The sequence below is a fragment of the Polypterus senegalus genome, chromosome 3 (genome assembly GCF_016835505.1).
Source record: "Polypterus senegalus isolate Bchr_013 chromosome 3, ASM1683550v1, whole genome shotgun sequence".
Classification (NCBI taxonomy): domain Eukaryota; kingdom Metazoa; phylum Chordata; class Cladistia; order Polypteriformes; family Polypteridae; genus Polypterus; species Polypterus senegalus.
This window is the reverse complement of record NC_053156.1, coordinates 95277555-95303328: the sequence shown is the minus strand read 5'-3', so window position 1 is coordinate 95303328 and position 25774 is coordinate 95277555. Positions and strand designations below refer to the sequence as shown.

General features: G+C 35.4%; 1 protein-coding gene across 1 annotated transcript; it reads right to left on the bottom strand.

Moving 5' to 3' along the window:
• Nucleotides 1–847: 847 nt before the first annotated feature.
• LOC120526588 (nephrocan-like) lies at nt 848–20519 on the bottom strand. The gene is made up of 4 exons (XM_039749749.1): nt 20484–20519; nt 19013–19162; nt 8617–9518; nt 848–5356 (listed from the first exon to the last, which is right to left on the bottom strand). The coding sequence occupies exons 1-4, from the start codon at nt 20517–20519 to the stop codon at nt 4927–4929; spliced, it is 1518 nt and encodes a 505-aa protein (XP_039605683.1). The 3' UTR covers nt 848–4926.
• Nucleotides 20520–25774: the final 5255 nt, after the last annotated feature.

Below are 25774 nucleotides of genomic sequence, written 5' to 3'. Positions count from 1 at the left end.
CAAAAAGAAATACAACAAAATCTTTTATGGTATGTTTCAGTGGTTAAACTCAACGTCCAAAAGTGCATAATTAGTACCGAAAAAGGTTAGTTACTTTGGATGATCCTGTCATACAAAGGCTCAATAATGTGTGCAGGCCTGGTCTGACTCCACCATTTTAGGCATCACCACAGGCAGCTAAACCCCAATTGAAATAGCAGGCTCCAGAACTTGTACAGAGCCACAATGGGAATCAGGCTTATAAATAACAAAAGTTCAAAATGTCCATAAAATACAGAGAGGAAAATCATAAGACTTCAAATTTGAATATAAAACAATACAAAATTAATTTGTATTTAAAGATTTATTGTAGGATTCAAAAAGGATTGCAAAAATACATTTTGCCAAAAAGCCAACAGATCCAATAATCACTTAAATAATAACTGAGCCTTTAGTCAAGAGCAGAGATCAAAAATCCAGGAAATACAAAAAACAAAACAAGAAGTACAATGAAAATAATTTGTAATAATCCCCAATAATCCTTACCTGTTTTACCTTAAATGTCAGTGGAGATGGTTACCCAGCTGCAGCATTAAATAACAAGTCTCCAAGAAAAATAAATAATAAATACAAAATTATCCACATAGAAAATGTAACACAAAAAGTAAAATCAATAATATTTACAAAATATTATTTAAGAGATAAACAGAATTATTAAATTATAGAACCCACATTTGAGCCAGGGTTTAAACCCTGGATGAACCATGACAGAACATTTCTGTTATCATTTAGAGAATTTAAGCACCTGCGGTGGGCTGGCGCCCTGCCTGGGGGTTGTTTCCTGCCTTGTGCTCTGTGTTGGCTGGGATTGGCTCCAGCAGACCCCCGTGACCCTGTAGTTAGGATATAGCAGGTTGGATAATGGATGGATGGATGGAATTTAAGCACTCTCAAGCCAAGTATCTGCCATTGAGGGCACAGAGCCACACAAATGCAAAACAGAACATGGAAGAGTAGTAGGCATGGTAACTTTCTTGTGTTAATTCTGTCAGAGATCAACACTCTTCTGCAGTAACATTTGAAAGGTTCAAGAGAGTTTAAGTGGGTTGCCAGGCATGATGCAGCATTCCAAAGTATAAAAAGCTTCATTACAAGTGAGCCTTGTTCGCTACTGCACTGCTACACACTCACTCCCACTGGGCCAATTTACAGTACAGTTGCCAATAAAGTAAACATGCAAATCTCGAGGATACTGGGTAGAGCAGACGTACATTGAGAAATTGCAGTTGATCATTTGGAAATGTACAACCACCACACAGACAGCAATTGAACCCAGACGAATCAGATCTACAGAGATAAAATGTAGTAAGACTAACCATTGCTGCACAGTGCCTCCATTGATGTACAACCTTCTTTGCCGCGTTTTCCTAAATACTGTATATGTACTATTTCCTGAAAACAATAAGTACATTCCATTACACCTTGAAGCAGTGGTAACATTTTTATGATGACTGATGTGGATAACCTGACAAGTGTGCTCTAAAAGACAATGTAGAAAAAACTAGAAATCACCTCAACTGATGACAGACACAAGTTAGCACACAACACTTACAATAAATCATTCAATTTAAAGACCCACACAAAGTGGACCTCATATACTTTCTACCCAGTACCATATGGCATTTAACAAAAAAAAACCATCACAGACATTGAAATAAACATTTAGCCATGAAGAGTTTCTTCATAAGTATGGTGAAACTGTATAGGTAAAAACCTTTTGTCATACTGCTAAAGATATTTATCAAAGTTTTGTGTTTAAATTATGTGTTTCTGAATTATTCTGAGACCATTTTAAACCTGTTGTCTCTATGTGCTTTTTGCTTTTGTCTACTTGAATGGGCCTAACAAGTGAAATTTCAGGAGTGCAAATGATTTGATTTTAATGTCTGTTACATTTAAAACTTACACTTTAGAACTGTGAATAAAGTTCACCATAGAAAGGCAGTAACTGAGAGGATGAGATCATGGTGACTTCAGGATGATTGTATTATTGCTAAAGTGCACAAGAGTGTGCTTATTGTGCATTCATCAGTCATATAATCAAGTAAGTGCTTGTAATAGAGTCTTAATCTATTATCTTTGTAAAACTAGTTGGTTAGCCCAATTTTGATGATTTGATTGCAGGAAGGATATGACCATAACTGGATAACTGGCAAATTAAAAAAAACAAGTAATCACAGTATCTTCATTAACAATGTTTATTTAAGTTGTGGACAATAGGTGGCACTGTTGTTAAGCCCTTATCTTAGCATAACTTCAAGAAGGCCAGAATTGATCAAAATGTGTCTCTAATAGACAAAAGGAAGAAAAACCAATAACAATTGGAGTGAGAGCAATGTAAACCAACCAAACCAAAATATGTTGCCTCTCTGGATCTTCCTACATGCTGTAGGTCTGTCACCCTTTTTACCTGCAGGGGAGGTTTGATACTAAAGCACCATAAAGCACTCCCAAATCTTCCTCCCATGTCTTTCTCTCTTTCACTTAATCTCTCTTTCTCTTTCACTCTCTGTGAATGACCTGGCATTTCAGTTCCACCAACCAATCAAGCCTGTGCCCAGATTCATATTTTGACTACAAGCTGAGTTGGGGTTAGACTAGGTTAGAACTCCCACTTGAAGTCACTTCCGGTCTAGTCTTGGAATTGTTACAGAGCCACCAAGCTAGAATACCCTCTAAAAGCACCTGAGACAGCTGCACCCCTCAGCCTTCTGCAGCCTCTAAAGGGCCAGGCCTATTATGTTGCTTTACAACTGCATATATTGTTTGAAGTCCACCACAGTATGATAGTTATCCCTCTGTAGCAGTGTATCCTCTAACAGTTAACAGTGGAGCTATCACCACTTCTGCCATTTCCTCATTGCCCTCAACATATTCCTTAGTAGAAGTAATCAGAGCAACAAATGTACTCACTAACATCCCTGGGAAATGTTCTCTAGTTCTGTCCATATCACACTTCTCTATTTCAGGCTGCTGTGCCTGCCAAATTTCCCTCCAGGGACATACCATACTTTCTCCAGCAGTGCTGTTCCTTCTGCTCTACCTTAATGATATTCACCATTACTATCACAATATGCTTCTATCTGGCTGTCAGACTCATCAACAAGAATTTTGTAGTTTATTCCTAAACCAGCAGAAAGCCATTCACCAAAAACAATACCTTTACTTCTAAAATTGTTTTCACTGATAATTGTTCGTATTGAATCAACATTAAAATAGTAACTGCTAAATTCATACATTATCAAACCTACTTAATTCATATCAGGGTCATGGAAGCCTGGGCCTAGTCTAAAAGCATAAGGTGAAAAGCAGGAAACATCCATGAACATCAGACCATTATATCTACTTATACAGGACCAGTATTAAGCAACCAATTAAGCTAGTGAGTATATATTTGAAATATGGGAGGAAAATGAGAGTACATGGAGAAAAACCCACATAAACACAGGGAGAACATATGTGCTGCAGTTAACTGCAAATAAGAAAATACCTGGCTGAATTTAAGTTTAGTGTCTTGGAGCTATCAGTCAGAAGTGCTAAACGCTGTATCCCTGTGCCCTCCAAGACAAAAAATTAACAAAAAAGGAAATCAGACTATTAGAATAAAGGTCATGCTTCTGGAAAAAAATGAAGTAAACTGAAACATTGTCTTTTATTGTTGGTGTTGCAAAAACTAGTTAAATCATACTATTGTGATTTCAACTGTCACTTACAGCTTACAGAGGGATGCAGCACCATACCAGTTTACAATATTACTTTATAATATAGTAAATAACAGCAATTTTAAATATCTCATCTTATCTTAATTTACGTCAGGGTGACAGGAGGATTTCAATTATTGGGAGTTTTATATGACATTATTAAATATTTTATTTAATACACTGTATTTTACACTAGTCTTTCCTAGCACTTGATATTTTTACATTTTCTTTAAGTAAATTACTGTGGATTGATTGGAATAAGTTATAGCAATGTATAGTCAACTTACTTGTAATTCATACACTGTGTAATATAATCTAAGAAACCAATAACAGAACATTCTCACACATGCTTACTCCAATTCAGGTTATAAAAGCAATAAAAAGTATAGAAAAATATTACTTGTATATGTATAATTTAAATCTTTATACATATTGAAAAATGATGTACTCTGTGATTTATGTCTGTAAATTGTACCATTTAAGGAGCACAGCATCGGCAACACGTGCAGTGTTGCATAAATACTCTCCAACACATTTTAAATATACTGTATGTCAGATGTATTTACATATTTTGACTATAAATAAAATAATGAAGAGAGACCAGCACTCAAGGATCACATTCTGCCACTCTACTGAAACATTATTTACGACTTTGTACCTAAGTCACTATGAAAAAGGCAAAACATTTTATTTTTTCTTTTTATTTTTACAGGTCCGATTAACAAGGTGGAATTGTAAAGATGGAATTTCTGAAGATTAACCTTTCTCTGAATATGACTTAATAGACTAGAACAAAAACATAAATAATATTTTGTAGGAGTTTATTTTTCCTGCATTTATAATATCTTTTTAATTATTATGTTCATTTTGCTGTACCGATGCATTCATAAATTACACAAATCTCTGATTGTGGTACAATTGATGGTGTTTACCTCTCTCTCTATTTCTTAAAAACAAGGAAAGGAACAATTAGTTTTTTATTTGATAAAGAAAATAAATACACATGTACCATTCCTTGCGCTCTGTGTGGAACTTGTATATGCTCCCTCAGTTTGTTTGTGGGAATTTTTATCTGATGATTTGACTTTGTCATGGTCTGTCAGCCAGAATTACCAGCTTAAAGTATCAGAGGTCATCTGAAAAGCTTATCTGTTAATGTCATATGGGAATTCATTTGTGCTCACGGTCAATCATAATCATAGTAATCCTCTGTTTCTATCGGTTCATTATCTTTATCTATCTTTCTCTCATCTTTACCGCCTTCGGCTGTTTTTTCCATGTCGTCTTGGCACCCAGTCAATGGTGTTACAGAAATCTTCTTGTATTCTTGTTGACTTCGGCTGGCCTCACTGCACAGCCCACTGGGTATTTCAACTTGCCTAGCTAACAACAATCTTTCAACTTTCAGTAGGTCACAACTGCAGTTCCATGGATTGCCATCTAGGTAGACCCTTCGTAATCTAGATAGCAGGTCCACGGCTGCTTTGCTAAGAGATGACAGGCTGTTATTTCGCAAATTCAACATCTGCAGCTTCTGGAGATTCTTCACTTCTTCCTCCGAGATAAATGCAATGTTATTTCCTTTCAGATCCAATCTAACAAGTGTCTCGGGAAGCCTAGGAAACAACAGAAATCACAGAGTTTATAATGACTCTAAAAATCATGTTCCTTCATAACTCTTCAAAAAATCTAGGATTTAAAAACAAATGTAATTATTCTGCATGAAAATGATAAAATATTGTCTTATTTTGTGAGAAGGGAATTTAAAGTTTCTGAATTCTGGATCATGCCATTTTGCTTCCAATAAATTAGAGACTAATCTGTACTGTTCCAATAAACCAGAACACGTTTATACAGTACAGTATATGCATGTGTGCAAGTATATACATGAGAATATACTGAATAACATTTTAGGTCTTAGCAGAATTATATTTTTAAATTTTTTTTCAGTGTTACGAGTCTATATGTTATATAGTAAAAAATGTAATTAAACAGAATTTGCGAAACAGTGGCACAAGGGTCAGTATTTATTACTCCCAATCCCATGGACCTGGGTTTGAATCCGAATCTGTTTGTGCTCTGTGTGGAACTTGTATATGCTCCCTCAGTTTGTTTGTGGAAATTTTTATCTGATCATTTGACTTTGCTCAATTGCCAATAAGGTAAGTATTTAAGTTAACTGATGACTCTAACACTGGCATGTCTACAGTTTGGACAGACTAGGTTGGTTGTCCATTGTTTTCACTGTATATGGAAAGGTTTCATGTTCTTGTGTATTTTGGTTTGCTCAAACATCACAAAGTCCCATATTTTAGCCTTATTGGTGACACTAAATTGGCTCCTAATGTATGAAGTTGGAGTATGTGTGTGTGAGACTATCCCCTGAAAAGGAGGGATGTCTCCAGGAAGGTAGGTAGCAATATTTAACCAAAAAGACAAGAAAAGTCAAAAATCTCTGTGACCATATACATGGGGAAACATAAAGATTTAGTAAAGGGATGAACTCAAAGGAATGAATATATTTTTGGAAACTTGAATCTTAGCAATTGGGCACCATCTCTATGGCACAGAACAAGCTAATCCAAAGAAAAAAAAGCACTGGCCACATATAGTCAGATGTACTGCTACACCAAACTTTAACACTGGAACCAGATATTTTTATTGTGGTTAGTTTTTCTCCTATTCTGAAGCTGCTCATTTTGATAAACACAAAATGATAAAAACAAGGCTTTTGTGGAAATTAAAAAACTTCTAGTAGGCCAGGTATTGGAGAGGAAGGTTGGCTAAAATGAGAAATGCATTAATAACTTATTATAAATTTAGCCAATGCACCCAACCAACATCATTCATTCTTGGGTAAGATATGTGAAGTGTTCAAACAGGTAATGCCTACTGACTCTACATTTTGTGGTCTTTTGTACAAGTCATGAATTGTGCTTCATGAATGTTATTTTCAAACACAAGAAAACATAATATTCTAAATAAGAGAAGAAAATGTTGGAGTTAAGCATCTTTACTGTATGCGTCTTGAGAGATGAGGCTGTATATTCTGAACACTTTGCTGAAAAGAGGTGCTGAATTGTCAGTCATCATCTGATGGTTAGTTTGAATCAATGGATTAGACATCCCCAAGATGTGAGGATTTCTTAGGAAAATCTGCTTTTGGCTTCAGTGTTAACCTCTAAATGGCCACCTACTGGGTTTTCCCTGAAATCAGGGACATTAAACCCAATATATACATATATGATATGAATGCAGAGAGCCTTGGCAAGATAATATATAAAGGCTGTCATTTTCATGACCTTTGGCCTCACTGGATAAAGAGGACATCCTTACAAAAGGACTCAAGTAAGTAAGCATGTTGCAGAGTTAGAAAATATACTAAAGATGATGTTCAATCTAGGGGAGTTCTCTTATAGCTCAACCAGTTATGAGGGTTAGATTTTATATTGCTCCAAGGAAATGGAGATGAGACTGACAGAATCTGAGACTGCATTGGAAAAGGGGAACATGCTGGCTGCTCTGAAGTGGTGGTTTTATTGGAGTCCAGCATATCTGCATATTTTATGCAGAAATACAGCATTACCACCCTATAGAGCCGAGACCTGTGTTTAAAATATGGCAGAAACATCTTTTATGTGGATTTTCCATGTTCTTTTGCTATCATTTTTTCCAGTTACTAATACTGTAACTTTGTCTTTGTTTTCTCATTCTGGTATTCTGCTACGATCTGGCCAAAGTACTTCACAGCCTATTTTGATGTTTGAAAGGTTGAAGGATACTATTGCTATAATAATAACTGCAGCATCACATCTTGTAGGATTTGTCATAATACTTAGATAATATTTAACTATTTAATCTCATTACAGACTAGAGATTAATTAATATCATTTTTCTTTTATTATTTATAAAGAACTTTGAGCTACATTATTTCATTCCACAGTTTAAAACATGACTGTGAACAGCAGTGACAAAAAGAAAATAAAGTTCAGTGTGATTGTGTACATAGAATATCAGTAATCACAAAGTGTATACTGATGCTTACAATCATTCTTGATTCTTGAGGTAATATAGGATTTTCTATACTGCATATTTTTCATCACGAAAATGTTAAAACAATTTATCTAGTTCTTTAATGAGAAAGGAATAGAAAGGTACTAGATTATGAAAACAAGAGACAAGTTAATAATGTGGACTGCTATGGTGACCAATGTGATACAGCATATTTATCAATGAATGTGCATATTTATATGGATTAGCATATGTTGCATAAGATCTTGGGTTTCAGCAGAAATAATATTTACATATATATATGTGTGTGTGTGTGTGTGTGTGTGTGTACTTGTCAGAGTTTACCCAGTAGGAATAATAATGTAATGGAACAGAATCTGGGCAACAAGGACACAGTAGTCAGTACTTATCTCCATGAAACTGGGTTTGACTCCTACTTTATTTGTGCTCTGTATGGAATTTGAAAGTACTCTCAATATATGTGGTTTGTCTCTGGTTGGTTCACTTTGTAACAGGCATCCCATAAGATAAATATTTACATTAAGTTTGCTCACACCACTAAGAAGTATGAAAACTAAGTTATTGGAAAATATAAGACAGAAACGGAATATCAAACAATCATCGACAAGTACACACAACAGGAACTTTACAGTTCTGCAAATCTTTGGTTATAGAAATTGGAAAAAACAGGAAAATTAGATTTTAAATTATTTATCAAGAATACATTGTGACTGAAATCACCTAGTTCTAAGGATACTAGCAGTTCTGTGCCTTATTTTTAATTTTTATACTATTTATGCAAAGTACATGTGGTCTGAACTCTGACTTTCAGAGAGAACATTTGTTTAATGGTGTAAAATCTTACCCAAGAGGAATAGCTGTAAGTCGATTCTGTTCTAACGCCAAGTCTGTCAATTTCACACAATTTTTAAGAGCTCCGGCTTCAATATGATGAATGACATTGTTCTCCAGGAAGAGATGTTTCAGCTGCCTGAGGCCTGAGAGTCCTGAAATAGTTACTTCCTGAATAAGATTATGACTGCAATCAAGCTTTTCAAGTCCAGCAGGAAGCTTGCAGGGTATAATTTTGATTTGGTTTCCTGAAAGCTGCAGGATAGTGAGGTTTGGCAGAGAAAGGTCACACTCAATGGATGACAGTCTGTTGTAAGAGAGATACAGATGAGAGAGCATTTTCAAATGATTGATATCTCTACCCTTTAACCCCCTGATCTGATTTTGATCCAAATTCAATGACAAAAGTGTTGGAGGGAGATCTTGTGGAACTTTGACCAGCTGGTTTCCAGACAGACTTAATACTTGAATGGTATGTAAAAAGTTAAAGGCATTTGAATGAATGAAAGACAACTTGTTATTTTCAAGGTTCAGCCTGCTAAGCCAAGGTAGCCTGAAAGGACCAGATATGGACTCTATGTTATTGCCATTCAGATAAAGGACTTCAAGTCTGACAAGAGATGAAAGTGAGCTGGGTCTAAGAATAGAAAGAAGATTGTTTTGTAGGTCAAGAACTCTGAGCTTTTTTAGTCCTTCTAAATGAGACTCATGTAAGACTTGGATTCTGTTGTTCCCTAGTTTTAGGATTTCAAGGCTTTGTGGAAGGGCTCGAGGAACATGCTTTAATTTATTCTTCACTAAATCCAGTACCCTTAGATTACATTGGGATTTAAAGGTGTTGCTCTCAATTGCTTCTATTCCACATGAGGATAAAATTATTTCTTCAAGTGCTTCCAGGCCAGCATACCCAGATTTCTGTAAAAATAAATAAATACATTCATATATTCATGCATTTACACATACATACTGTCATGTAAATGCAGCATGAATAAAATATACATGCATAAATAACTGCAATGTTTAATTGAATCCCCTTCAAGTGACAAAATAGCAGGTAAATATTACAATACATTTGCATGCATTAATTTTAATGATGCTTTATCTGATGACACTTACCATGCACAAAACAATTGCTTTCATATTTCTACAACTAGAGGACAACAAGGTTAAGCAGTTAGTTTAGGATCAAAAGATGCGTCAATGCTGGGGTTTGAATAAGCAACATTATAGTCTGCCACCTGGATTGACCTTTTATGGATAAAGCTGATACTCCCAAGCTGCAGTTTCTACAATCTTCCTACTGAACTTATAATATTATTTTCTTGAAATAGGTCTGGCAGATCTTCTGTAGACTGTTTCTCATGTTATTAAATATAATGGATATAAACAGTATATAGGGAATCTCTATTTTCCAATTGACATCAATATCTAGGGCTCTCTGTTGAATAAATAACTGAGTCTGGAATGTCTCAAATTTGAAATAAGTTTTCATTTAAAAAATAAATTCCATTACGGTTTAATAATTCTAGTAGCTAAATTTATTATTCCTTAGCTATAAATAGTGAGAAATGATGATCTATTAGGTTCAATAGGATTATGTTTATGTACAGAGAGATTGAACGTGACATTGTGTGTTTTAGTCTTTGTTTATGCACAAAGAAGTGTTTGAGTATCAAAACTGCTGTGCAACATCTCTGATCGATCATAAGCAGTGTCATCTGGATTCATTCTTTTGCCTTAATGTATACTACAGCTAGAATGTACCTATCATACGAAGTATGTGCCCCTCCACTTTCTAAATTCACACTTCAAGTAAAGATCAAGTAAATGAGGTGTACCTTTTCTTGTCACATGGATAAGTCAGATAAGGCCAGCTAAATGTTTTGGTGGTGCCAAGTAACAATAGAACTAGATACTACTTACATTCTGTATTTATATACAAATAAACACATTACATATTTATATATGAAAATAAATCTATTCTTTCTTTATATGGCCATGTAGTGACCAAAAGGAGACTAAACACAAACATTCATTTAATTCTAAAGGATAGCCTCTCCTACCAGTACAGTCAGTTAAATCAGCATCCATTATGCAGGTAGAGGGAAAAGCATACAAATGCACCTATGTAAGGATAGTTCATACTCTTAAAAGGTTACTGCCAGAGTATGTTCCAGCTCCCACAAGCCTTTGCCAGATAAAACAGAATCAGTCCATAAACATCTGATTGATGACTTCACTGACAAAATGACTTGAAAGGGATTTTAGGATTAAAAGAACCAAGAGCACTGGGGTGCAGTCATGAAGGAAATAACAACTCAGTGATGTTCCGTAAAACCATTCTATTTAAATGGAGTGAATAAATTTAGATGTCCTTTGCTGAAAGCAAGCTCAGATCAACTGTATATAAACACGCTATATGTAAGAATGAACCAGTGTTACAACATGCAAGTTGACATCAGTCTGCAAAGAATGGGGTAACACATTTTCTATTCTTCAAGATTTGTATTTTGGCATTTTCAATTTATGGGTTTTTGCCTCTAATCATTTAAATCAATTTTTGAGTTGTTTATATATACTGTAAGTAGTGTAAGGTACTGCTGGCAAGTGGTGGCAGGACCATAGCAATATAGAATTACTCTCTTGTCTCTGCAAGTGTGGTGACACACTCCCAGTTTCCAGCAAATTAAAAAGATAGTCCTTACAGTTAACAAAAAGTGATCTTGATAATTATGAACATAGTGTTAACTGCTGTGCTGTGTTCTGCAATTAAGCACAGACATTCTTTATACCTTTGTGATTTTATTTTATTTATATAGATTTTAGGTAGCAATGAACTGATTTTTAAAATACGTTAAACAGGCTGTGTGATTGAAATGGACATATTTAGAAATTAGGGTTAAAGTGAAAGAGTAAATTGTGAATAGGTATATTTTTCAGCTTTTGACTTTGACTAAAACTGGGGTTACAACTTTAGGAATGTTTTTAACTTAAGTATTAATCTTTTTCATTTTTTTGGCTTGCTTTTGTTATTGGATTGAAATCAAAATAACATTTTCAGTCCGTCTTTAATTGAAAGTGTATATTTTGAACATGAATTTAATTTCTTAGGCTACGTGCTGTTTTGGAACCATGGACTTCATTTGCCTATGCCTATGAGTCTGGCAAGGGATTTAAAAAGATCAACAATTTTTTTTAAATCATTCATTTCAATGAAAAGAAAATCATTTCCAGGTGGCATTGACTTCAAATGACTGATAATTTGTTCAGGGCTGGCCAGCCCAACAAAATCAGCCCAAGAACTGTCCCATTTGAAAATAAAGGAATTCTCCAAGAACCCCAAAATTTCATTGTGGGATCTGCAAGTAACTCTTGCAAAAATACTATATTTATCAAAATGCATGTAACTACAATCAGAAAAAGATTGCACAAGTTTGACCTGCATACAAAGTGTGCTAGGAGAAACCCTTTGCTCTTCAGAAACAAAATCAGAGCAAAATTAAAGTTTGCCATTGAACATCTAGGGCAAGGCTAGGATTTCAGTTCAAGAGAAAAACCCCATACCAACTGTGAAGCATGATAATGGAGATGTTATGGTTTTGGGTTTCTTTGCTGCTAGCAGTCATCGAGTCAACTACATATGAATTCTGCATCATATCAGTGTGCTTGAGGAGAATATGAGGCCATCTGTCTAAAACTTTAAGTTGAACTGGAAATGGACCTTCCAATATGATAATGATCTGAAGCACATTAGCAAATCCTCCAAAGAACTTTAAAAGGAGAAGTGGCCAAATTTGCCACCAAGATGATGTCAGAGAATGTTAGTTAGTTATGCAAAACACCTACAAGACGTTGTTTCTACTAAAGGGGACAATACCAGGTTCTGTGGGCAAGGGTGTATTTTTTTTCCCCAGTAGACCATTACATCTATTGATATTTTGTTGAATAAATTATTGGAAAGACATGTTTTTTGGATTGTTATTCAAGTATTTAAGCTTTATCTGTAGGCAAAGTATGCATGATCTACTGTTTGCCTGTGCAAATATGTTGGAAAAGTCAACAACTTCCATTGGGTATACTTACTTTTCACATTCAACATTGCTTCCATCCAGCCATCTCTGTTAAGGCGTAAGTGTAGAGATATACAGGTGGATGAGACTATGGTGTCCTGAATAATGGACTATCTGGATTTCAAGCACTGTGTCTCGGAACTGGATGTGAACAACACTGGAGAAACACAAAGATCTCTCCTGTCTCCTTTTATCTTCTCCCTATACATCTCAGACAGTAATTTTAACAGTAGGTCATGTCACTTTCAAAAATTCTCTGATGATTCTGCCCTAATAGGTGTATTAACAAAGAAGATGAAGCAGTAGTGGGCTCTGGTTGAGAACTGTGTTTCTGTGTGCAGATAGAATTGTCTGCAACTTACCAAATCAACAAGCTGATCAAAAGGGCAAGCTGAGTTATATGACACACTTTCAGTCTGTTAGTGGTAGTAGGGGAGGAGAGAATGAAGAGAAAATTGAGGGTCATTAAGAACAATGCTGTACATCTTCTCTCTGACACACTAGTATTAAGTATTTTCAGTCAACAAATTATTCATCAGAAGTGTTTCAGAAAATGCTACTCTGGCTCCTTTATACTTACAGCAAATAGCCTTTATAACCTACATTAGCGAAGTACTTTCAGATCCAAGTGAAAAAAAGGAAACTGGTTGAAGGGGAAAGGGTGATTCAGTTGCTCATGTGATCTCCTTTCCCCTTCATAGGGTAGAAGATGAGGTGTGGAAGGAGCAGTGGCATCAATTCCAGAATGAGCTTAGAAGTCCTGCCCCTTCCATCACATCACCTGTAACAGAGGCAAACCCAGAAGTTTGGGTTTATTCAAGGACCAGCCATTTGTAGTGTACCCTAAATCCAGACAGCAATATACTGGATGATGGAGTCATCTGTTTTATTTCTGTATGATTTACTTAAAAACATCTTTTTCTTAAAATAATAAAACATGGTATCTATCTATCTATCTATCTATCTATCTATCTATCTATCTATCTATCTATCTATCTATCTATCTATCTATCTATCTATCTATCTATCTATCTATCTATCTATCTATCTATCTATCTATCTATCTATCTATCTATCTATCTATCTATCTATCTATCTATCTATCTATCTATCATCACTTTTAAGATTTAATAGTCTTCCACAATAAATTACTTGTTGAATTTAAAGCTGACAAGTTCAATCACCTTGGCAGAATTAACTCGTAAAGAAAAGGTGGACAAAAGAAAAATATAAAGAACCATACAACCAAAGGAGATATCATTTCTCTCCACACCTTGCATAATTTCAAGTGAACCAAAAACATAAAACTTGTGTGCTTATCATACAAAATAAGGCAAATTAGAGACAACTCAAAGTAAAAAAGGAATAACAACCCATGGAACCTAGTGCCTCTCTGGGACTACATTCAGAGACTTGAACTCCAACTGTTTGTTGAGGTGAGTCACCTTGGCTGCCCTCTTTTAGCATTATGGGGAAACACTGCATGTTTCTTCTTAGGGTGCCAGCCTCTTCCTCCCTTCACCCAGCCCTCAATTACAGTATTCCATGTTTAATGACCCTTCACTTTCACAACATTATAAATAAAAGTTTACAATCCCCTTACAGCTCCCATCTTTCCACAGTGGTATGCACAAACATATTTTTTAACCATTATGCTTTTTAGCGTTTAGTGCCAACTTGGTGATGCCTTTTGACACTGGCAATATCCTCCAAGCCAAGCAGACATTTACAGTGAATGAATTGGGAGTGGAATTACAGTGGTCATAGCAAAGTTAAAAAAAAATTGAAGCATTGCTATCACATTTTTAAAAAGGTGACAGAGAAACAAAAGGCATAGACAAGATTTTCTGTTTGACATTTGCTTGTCTAATATAGTGAGTATACTGTATCTAGAAGAAAATAAGTATATATAGGATTTGGAACCTTTTTATATAGGGTAGAAATTGTACTCATAATTTCAGTTCTCTTTTTAATTTTGCATGCTCAAAACGTTTCAAGAAAATATTTTTCCCTTACTAAAAAATAACATCAACTAATTGAAATTAAAACTAGGGGGGGTTGGTAGACATTTTAAAAATGCAAGAAAACATAAATAAGAAGTTTAATATTTTACAAGAGGGCAGCACAATGGTGCAGGTTAGGGTGATAAATTGGCCCTAGTGTGTGTGTGTGTGTGTGTGTGTGTGTGTGTGTGTGTGTGTGTGTGTGTGTGTGTGTGTGTGTGTGTGTGTACGCACACGTGTGTTTGTTTGTGTTTTCCCTGCAATAGACTGGCACCCTGTCCAGAATTTGTTCCTACCTTGTGCCTTATACTAAATGAAACAGCCTTCAACCACAACCCCAATCTGGATTTAGTTAGAAAACGACATGGCATATTTTTACATGGGAAATATAACATAAGAATTTTGAAAATAATTTTGTTTTTGATAGGCATAGGTGACAGGCACAACCAAATGTCTTATACTTTCTTGGTATATTATATATTATATATATAATATTAATATTATATATTATATATATATATATATTAACAACTGTATACAAACTTTAAATAGTCAAATGTGTTGTTGTGTTGAATTACAATATCTGCATTTACTACAATCTGTCAGGCATGAAAAAACATTTTTTCTGTTTTCTTTGATTTTAAATTAAATTCCCGGTAGTTAAAGGTTTAAAACTTTGAAATCTGATCAAGCAGGGAAACCTGGCCCTAGCCTTGTAGGCACAGAGGCTGGAGTATCTATTACAGGAAATGCAGAAGGATGGGGAAAGTGTTTTGCTAAGTTTAAATGATGAATGCTTAACTGATTGTTGTTGGTTGGCCTTCCATATGAAACTTCTTACCATATCCAGAAAATTTGTATGGAAAATAAAGGACTAAAGAATTTATTAACCATCCTCTTATATATTTCCTGTATGTATGTTTTCCACTATGGAAAGAGGGAAAGTGCAAGCAAGGAAGCCCTAGATGTGATAAGTATAATTTTGGCTTTTTTTTGGTTTATAACTTAACATTTAGCATAATTTTGTCTCATTTTTAATAAGCATGGTAGCACAATTTCTAGCACTACAGTAAATCCTATATATTATATTCTAAAATATATATTAATTTAGCATATTCTCTCAGTGTCTGTCTTGCTCTTCTACAGATAGCTCATGTGCACATCAATTTAACTTGTGACTTTAAATTGTCCTGGTACAGTTTAGTGTTGGTGTGTGCATCAGAGTGCATTATGATGAACTGGAGCCAGATACTGTACGTTGTTAATTCCGATTTTGCATCTGCTGTTTTCAGGAGGAATAAAGGAATAAGCAACTTCAGAATATTGGTGGATGGATTTTTAAAGAGACAGATCATGAAATGATTTAAGTACAGTAACATTGAAAAGTTACCTCCAGAGTATATTTTCATTCTATTATAACACACATATCTATGTGGCATCTGCAGGTTCTTTTCAGGTCTGCAAAATTATTTTCCAGGTACTCTGTTTTCATTATACATCCAAAATAAGCATATGTTACAACTGATTTATACATTGCATAAACGAGAATCTGTATTTGATCATTCAGAAAAAAATACATAATATTTACATTAAAATGGATGGTTGCATTCCTCCACTCCAAATTTTAGTGTCTGCATTGATTGCATGTCTTTATAGGATTTCTATCACATGAGCCGAGATACAGTAGCCTGCTCTGACTGACTTAAAACTCCCAAAGTATCATGAAATTTACAGCAGACATTACATTTCCTATTAGAAAATGTGGCTGTGTTAATGAAAGAATTAAAGGAGTTATAATTAAAATGAAGCAATAAAAGATCAACCAAATAAAACAAAAGAACACCTCTGTGATCCAATACAAAGGATACAAATGTATCTCCATCTAAGAATGCCACCAGCAAACTTCCTTTCACCTTCTTTCTTCTCTATTACTCTGGCCTCTCTATATCCCTGTCCATTGATGCTTTTTGCCAAAAATCACCTTCTAAAACTATATCCTCATTTAGCCTGACTAGGTAGTGGCCATTAAACAACACAATGGGATTACCTCCAAGACTAAGAGATGATTCTACAAAATACCAATTCCACAAAGTTAACTTTTACTCTGGTAGCCGACAGAACCATTGCATCTATTCTCTTATTTAAATGAACAGCCTAGCAAGGAAGTCAAGCATTTACAATAATTCCACTTTGATCGCCAAATTCGAGATGATAATCTCCATTGGCTCATTTCTCATTTTGGAGCACTTTAAATAACTTCTTCAACTTCTTCTGGTAGTTCAGGTATGCGGAGCTCTCAAACCACCAGTATAGGATCCTTTCTCTATAAACAGCCTCATTTAAGACGTTCCTTTACTATTTAAGTATCTCTTTAAATCCATATATGACCTTCACTATCTTTATTACCTTTTATTTTGAGAAAAATAATTGATTAGCTAATATTAGTATATATTCATAATGGTTTTATTTCTATGGCACAGCAAACTGCCCTAAATTACTTTTAAAAGATATTTACAAATATGCATTTATTTGAATATTATTTTAAAATGTAAACCCTTTAAGATTTTAACTGTTAGAACAAAGTAAATCGGAACAATTAAACAAGAAAACATTCCAACTCATGTTTAAAGAATAAGAGAGTGTTTAGTGTTACATCTGCACTGTTCCAGAAAACTGGGACTACCAAGGTCATTGTGTCATCTTCATGTCTGTGTGGGGTTTATTTGTCACACCTATATACTGCAACCCAGTACAGCAACATCATACTAATGAGGGTGGCAAGCTAAAATAAAATATATAAACCCTAAATATATAGGTTAGGATTAGGGTAGGGGATATTAGCCCGAAGGCCATATCAGAAATTATATAGGTACACTGACTCTGTTTATAAAATTTTTATTTTAAAGGCCATACCCATCCTACTAATTGTTACAGTTCAAAAAGTCTATCTACAGGTCCTATACATATCCTCAATTATAAATTTAAATATATCTAATTCTTATAAATATAAAATTTTATATTTTTGATTCCTAATGCGGGGTTGAATTTCAATACCCCTCACTGGTCAAAATTAAAATATTTCAAATTATAATTAATATAGATATTAAAAATTCTTTTTATCTAGATATTAAAAGAACACTAACAGCAGACAAGAACTAAAATGATATTGCTATACTATTAAAAACCATCCCAACACAATAACATTTTTTTCAAAAAATTGGGATCCAGTATAATCAATACTGTCCCCATTCCATATAATACCTGGTGGCCATCTCGTACGATCCCTGTCCTACAACAAAATACATTAAACACTAATAACACACTACAACCCATACAACAAAATACAAGAATACAGGTTAAAATAAGCACAAAAACAAAAGTCAAACAAAAGTATATATATATATATGTGTGTGTGTTGTGTACTTTTTTTAATGTTTGACAGATGCTGTATCACATACATATGAGTTGCGTCGCACAAATAAGAGGACGGTCTAAGAATGAAATATATTATATATATATATATATATATATATAATACACATGGGTGGGCAAAAGTAGGTTTACAGTTACATCCCTCAGCATAGTTTCTTTACCATTTGTGACAGTATATTGCAATTGTATTGTCGCAAAGTGGAATATCATATAATTTAAAATAACACTATGTGCTGCAAATTACCCTAAAAGAATAAAACTATACTTTTCCAGAAAACACTGCATGTCCAATTAATTTCTTTAAAAAAAAAGTTGTTATACTAATGAATGCAATGCAGCCTTGTTTTTCTTCTACTGAACACCTAATGCCAAATAGAAATGGATTAGCTTAGTTTTCTAATAGCCAACCAAAGTTAAAAACTATAAAAAATTAAAAGATGTGTTTTTTTTTCTGTTTCTCCTTTAATAATTCAAAAATAATAATCATTTTTATTTTATTCCTGGGTGACAAAGTTCCCATTTGTTCTTAATGTTGGATTTCCCCCAATTCTCTTATCATATTTCAAAATGACTAATTGTGGCTGTAGACATGTGTTTAAGCAGTCCCTATAATGAACTAGCACCTTATCCAGCACTTGTTTATGCCTATTGTCTCATACAATTCTGAATCAGATTAAGTAGGATTTAACTATAAGTGCACATACAATATGTATTTATTGTCATATCATATTTACTTATTCTAACTGCTGACTAAGACAGTTATAGGCCATATGAACAGATAAAAAATTTCATGGCTACTAATTTTATATTTGGAATTGTGTGGTACTAGCATTACTATTGCTATATAAAAATTCTTTGTGTTAAAACAGTTTGTTGTAGCTGATTTAAGAGAACTCTGACTTACCTTTAATTCCTTAATGTTGTTATGGCCTAGATTCAGTTTTCGCACATCCAGTGGTATCCCCAGTGGTACCGCAGAAACACTGTAGCACTGAACTGATTTTGTACTGTCACAAACACATCTCTTTGGACACAGGGCTTCATTACGAGATCTCTGTGAGAATAACAACAAGATGCTCACAAAACCCACAAAATATTGCATCCTCAAGTCAAAGGCAGAACATCTGCAAGCCTCCACACTTTCTGTGTACTGTGAGCTTCAAGAAACAGCAAACCTTATATTGAACCATGTTCTTGTGGGAAATCCTGCCTCTTTGGAACAATACTAGAGATTTTATCTTTGTGCAGAAAAAAAAAAACAGTTAACACAAACAAAGATTGTCTCTGGCTCTAGAGTCCTGCCCTTATGTTTGCAGACTTGCAAGACTTACTGATAAAAAATTTATTGCCTATTCTGTTTTAAACATGTGTAATTTCCTTCACTTCACTCAATTCTTCTGGCTGAAATTGACACTAAATAGTGAGACTTATCACCCAAAAGGCAATGGTAAGTCTTTACACAACAACCCCATAATGTGCCTTTTAAATTGGCCTTGTTTCCTAAACTGATATGGTATATTTCAGTCTAAATTGACATTTCATTGCAGGCAGCTTTATTTTTAGTATCAAGAATGCCCTTATTCTGAAGTATGGAAGGAATCTGTTTTTCTTTCGTTTTCTGCAAAAAAATAATTGAACTGTGTGAGCTAACTCTAAATAACTTCCAATCAGCCATGATATGCCTGCATTGTTGAATAAATGCATAGAACACAGTTTATTTACAGCTACTAAATGGGTGAGAAATTTTAATGATTCTGCACTTTATCTGTTTATGCAATAATGGTTACTTGGCCTCTATCTATTTTCTGAATCTGCTTATTGCAGTTTACAGTCACAGGGAGCATTGAATATAAGGCAGAAAACAAATCTTGATGTAAGTCAGTCATAAAGAACGTTGACCCACATATCTACACTAGGACAATTTAAAGTCATCAAACAACCTAAAATGCGTGTCTTTTCAAAGTGAAGGAAAGACAAAGAAATCCAAACTGTTGTGGGTAGAATATGTACATTCTGCAAACACCATTGCTATTGGGATCAGTCTCTGGTGCTTGTATTAACAGAGATTGTATTAAGTGTCATCTTAAATTAGATTCTATTATAGCCTGTGTTAGATGAGATTAATGAAGATACATAGAAGATCTGATTTAACAGCTATTGATTAGCAAAATAAATATTACATTCACAGTTCAGCAAAGTGACAATATCTTTGAATATCATTAAATATCTAATAACTAACCAAACTTCTTTAATTTTGCCACAATCAATCATTCTGAATGTAATTTTATTAATATTTTTTATAGGGCTGATAAATATATATTTTGAAACAACATGACTACTAAGAAAAGAAAAGCAACTTGCAGCAAATTACATACCTGTTTATACATAGTGTGTATATCTCTGTACCACATTATGCTAAACATTAAAAATGATGGCTTTCTATTTTTATGAGATCATGAATTACATATTTTTTTCCAATTATTCTCAATGGATAATCTATTCATTTAGTAATTTCCTGAATCAATATTCTCATTTACATTGTTGTGGGAAAACAGAGACTTTCCTAAAACATCTGATGAAAGAAATGACCCAGAAATGCTAATAATAATTTTAATAATAATAATCAAATAAACAATATTAGAGAAACAAATAGTTTAGCCCCTTGATAGCTACAGCATGGATAGAGACTATATAATCTTTTAATAGATTATAAATCCTTTGGCAACACAAAAAAGTATTGTTATAGTCATACAGCTACAGTGGGATGCAAAAGTTTGGGCAACCTTGTTAATAGTCATTATTTTCCTGTATAAATCGTTGGTTGTTAAAATGTCAGTTAAATATATCATATAGGAGACACATGTAGTGATATTTGAGAAGTGAAATGAATATTGGATTTACAGAAAGTGTGCAATAATTGTTCAAACAAAATCAGGCAGGTGCATAAATTTGGGCACCACAAAAAAGAAATGAAATCAATATTTAGTAGATCCGCCTTTTGCAGAAATTACAGCCTCTAAACGCTTCCTGTAGGTTCCAATGAGAGTCTGGATTGTGGTTGAAGGTATTTTGGACCATTCCTCTTTACAAAACATCTCTAGTTCATTCAGGTTTGATGGCTTCCGAGCATGGACAGCTCTCTTTAACTCACACCACAGATTTTCAATTATATTCAGGTCTGGGGACTGAGATGGCCATTCCAGAACGTTGTACTTGTTCCTCTGCATGAATGCCTTAGTGGATTTTGAGCAGTGTTTCGGTCGTTGTCTTGTTGAAAGATCCAGCCCGCGCAGCTTCAGCTTTGTCACTGATTCCTGGACATTGGTCTCCAGAATCTGCTGATACTGAGTGGAATCCATGCGTCCCTCAACTTTGACAAGATTCCCAGTCCCTGCACTGGCCACACAGCCCCACAGCATGATGGAACCACCACCATATTTTACTGTAGGTAGCAGGTGTTTTTCTTGGAATGCTGTGTTCTTTTTCCTCCATGCATAACGCCCTTGTTATGCCCAAATAACTCAATTTTAGTTTCATCAGTCCACAGCACCTTATTCCAAAATGAAGCTGGCTTGTCCAAATGTGCTTGAGCATACCTCAAGCGGCTCTGTTTGTGCTGTGGGCGGAGAAAAGGCTTCCTCTGCATCACTCTCACATACAGCATCTCCTTGTGTAAAGTGCCAATGGTTGAACGATGCACAGTGACTCCATCTGCTGCAAGATGATGTTGTAGGTCTTTGGTGCTGGTCTGTGGGTTGACTCTGACTGTTCTCACCATTCGTCGCTTCTGTCTATCCGAAATCTTTCTTGGTCTGCCACTTCGAGCCTTAACTTGAACTGAGCCTGTGGTCTTCCATTTCCTCAATATGTTCCTAACTGTGAAACAGACAGCTTAAATCTCTGGGACAGCTTTCTGTATCCTTCCCCTAAACCATGATGGTGAACAATCTTTGTCTTCAGGTCATTTGAGAGTTGTTTTGTGACCCCCATGTTGCTACTCTTCAGAGAAAATTAAAGGAGGAGGGAAACTTACAATTGACCCCCTTAAATACTCTTTCTCATTATAGGATTCACCTGTGTATGTAGGTCAGGGGTCACTGAGCTTACCAAGCCAATTTGAGTTCCAATAATTAGTTCTAAATGTTTTGGAATCAATAAAATGACAACGGTGCCCAAATTTATGCACCTGCCTGATTTTGTTTGAACAATTATTGCACACTTTCTGTAAATCCAATAAACTTCATTTCACTTCTCAAATATCACTGTGTGTGTCTCCTATATGATATATTTAACTGACATTTTTTATCGTAACAACCAACGATTTAAACAGGAAAATAATGACTATTAACAAGGTTGCCCAAACTTTTGCATCCCACTGTAATTCAATTTGAATAAAATACATGGGAGGTAGCTTTTTGAATACTAATAAGAACATTGAGAATAATGCAAATGTACAGTATGTAACAGTGAATTATTGTACTGTGTTTATATTGCCTAAAATCTATGAATAACTAAAATCTTTGGTTGCAAGCAAGGCAGTGCAATTACTTTTTCATATAGTTCCAGTTGGATAACTTTGTTTATTAGGTAACTTAAATAGGTTTAAGCAAACATGTTATGTGTTCACTCAGGTTCCTTTTATCTAATATGAGATTTTGGTTAAATACCTAAAAATAAAGAAAATTAATCCAGCAGTAGTGCATTGTAACTCACTGCTGGCAGGTGCCCCTTCTAATCTTATATCACAGCTCCAGCTTATTCAAAACTTGGCTGCAAGAGTCCTTACTCGAACCAGCAGCAGTGAGCACATCACACCCATTCTGTTCCGTCTTCACTGGCTTCCTGTGTCTTACAGAATCGAATATAAAATCCTACTAATAACCTACAAAGCCTAAAATGACCTCGCGCCAAACTACATCAGTGTCCTTCTCTATCACTATGTGCCTGTCCGCTCACTAAGGTCCTCTGATTCTGGCAATCTTGTTGTACCCCACACTAATCTACACTCCATGGGTTACAGGACCTTCAGCTGTATAGCACCCAGACTCTGGAATGACCTACCAAAATTAATTAAATCAGCTGACTCCATGAATTCTTTTAAAAAACAACTCAAAACTCATCTGTTCAGGAAGGCTTTTAGCTCTACCTGACTTTATTACCCTTCTCTCAGTTTACCTCTATGTCAAGATGCTCATGTAACCTGTATGTGTGTGCTAGACCATCAATTATGTTGTCTGTTAGGCTTTCTCTGAATTTACTATCTTAATCTTCTTTATTTATTTATTTGGTTTGTACTATGCTATATACTTTATACCCTGCTGTTCTTTCTTATACTCTGTAAGTGCCTTGAGCATGGGAAAGGCGCTATATAAATAAAATGTATTATTATTATTATTATTATTATCATTATCTTGACAGCCCAAAGCACCCAAAACCTTCTTTTCATGTCCTTGATATTCTGATGGAACCTTTCACCTTTCTCTTTATTTACAACTTCATGATTTTCAGTGAAAAATTCCAAACAAGAATTTAGAATGAGAACTTTGAGACACATTCATACACAGTGTTGCAACATATAAGGGCACTGCAAATACACAATCACAGGACAAGTGCAAGACAGGTAAAGAACTATAATACACTATAAATAGATATACAGTGCATCCGGAAAGTATTCACAGTGCATCACTTTTCCACATTTTGTTATGTTACAGCCTTATTCCAAAATTGATTAAATTCATTTTTTTCCTCAGAATTCACACAACACCCCATAATGACAACGTGAAAAAAATTTACTTGAGGTTTTTGCAAATTTATTAAAAATAAAAAAAACGAGAAATCACATGTACATAAGTATTCACAGCCTTTGCTCAATTGAAATTGAATTGGTGCATCCTGTTTCCCCTGATCATCCTTGAGATGTGTCTGCAGCTTAATTGGAGTCCACCTGTGGTAAATTCAGTTGATTGGACATGATTTGGAAAGGCACACACCTGTCTATAAAAGGTCCCACAGTTGACAGTTCATGTCAGAGCACAAACCAAGCATGAAGTCAAAGGAATTTCCTGTAGACCTCCGAGAAAGGATTGTCTTGAGGCACAAATCTGGGGAAGGTTACAGAAAAATTTCTGCTGCTTTGAAGGTCCCAATGTGCACAGTGGCCTCCATCTCTTCCTAGAGCTGGCCGGCCATCTAAACTGAGTGATTGGGGGAGAAGGGCCTTAGTCAGGGAGGTGACCAAGAACCCGATAGTCACTCTGTCAGAGCTCCAGAGGTCCTCTGTGGAGAGAGGAGAACCTTCCAGAAGGACAACCATCTCTGCAGCAATCCACCAATCAGGCCTGTAAGGTAGAGTGGCCAGATGGAAGCCACTCCTTAGTAAAAGGCACATGGCAGCCTGCCTTGAGTTCGCCAAAAGGCACCTGAAGGACTCCCAGACCTTGAGAAACAAAATTCTCTGGTCTAATGAGACAAAGATTTAACTGTTTGGTGTGAATACCAGGCGTCATGTTTGGATGAAACCAGGCACCGCTCAGCACCAGGCCAATACCATTCCTACAGTGAAGCATGGTGAAGGCAGCATCATGCTGTGGGGGTGTTTTTCAATGGCAGGAACTGGGAGACTAGTCAGGATAAAGGGAAAGATGACTGCAGCAATGTACAGAGACATCCTGGATGAAAACCTGCTCCAGAGCGCTCTTGACCTCAGACTGGGGCGACGGTTCATCTTTCAGCAAGACAACGACCCTAAGCACACAGCCAAGATATCAAAGGAGTAGCTTCAGGACAACTCTGTGAATGTCCTCGAGTGGCCCAGCCAGAGCCCAGACTTGAATCTGATTGAACATCTCTGGAGAGATCTTAAAATGTCTGTGCACCGACGCTTCCCATCCAACCTGATGGTGCTTGAGAGGTGATGTAAAGAGGAATGGGCGAAACTGGCCAAGGATAGGTATGCCAAGCTTGTAGCATCATATTCAAAAAGAATTCAGGCTGTAATTGCTGCCAAAGGTGCATCGACAAAGTATTGAGCAAAGGCTGTGAATACTTATGTACATGTGATTTCTCAGTTTTTTTATTTTTAATAAATTTGCAAAAACCTCAAGTAAACTTTTTCCACATTGTCATTATGGGGTGTTGTGTGTAGAATTCTGAGAAAAAAAATGAATTTAATCCATTTTGGAATAAGGCTGTAACATAACAAAATGTGGAAAAAGTATGCACTGTGAATACTTTCTGGATGCACTGTATAATAAATAATAATACACTGTAAATAAGTTGTTAGAAGCAGATCTGAAGGCAGCAGGGCAGCAGATAGTTCAAAGTCCGGGCAGCCAAGTTAGTAGCTGGTGTAGAACCTGGCAGAACTGGTTTGGCTAGTACAGTAACTTCTGCCAGATGGAAGTTGGACAAAGAGACCGTGGGAGGGGTGGGAGTAGCCCTTTGCAATGCTATTGACCAGTGAATATAACATTTTATAAAGATGTCTTTAATGGAGGGCAGAAAGGTCCCAATGATCTTTTCTACTGTGTGCACTAGCCATTGTAGGACCATATTATCAGAAACACTACTGTTCTCAACCCAGACATTCAGAACACTCTTGATGGTGCCCTTGTAGAATGTGGAGAGAATTGGGTAGAAAGAAGTTTGTCTTCTTTAGCTGCTGAAG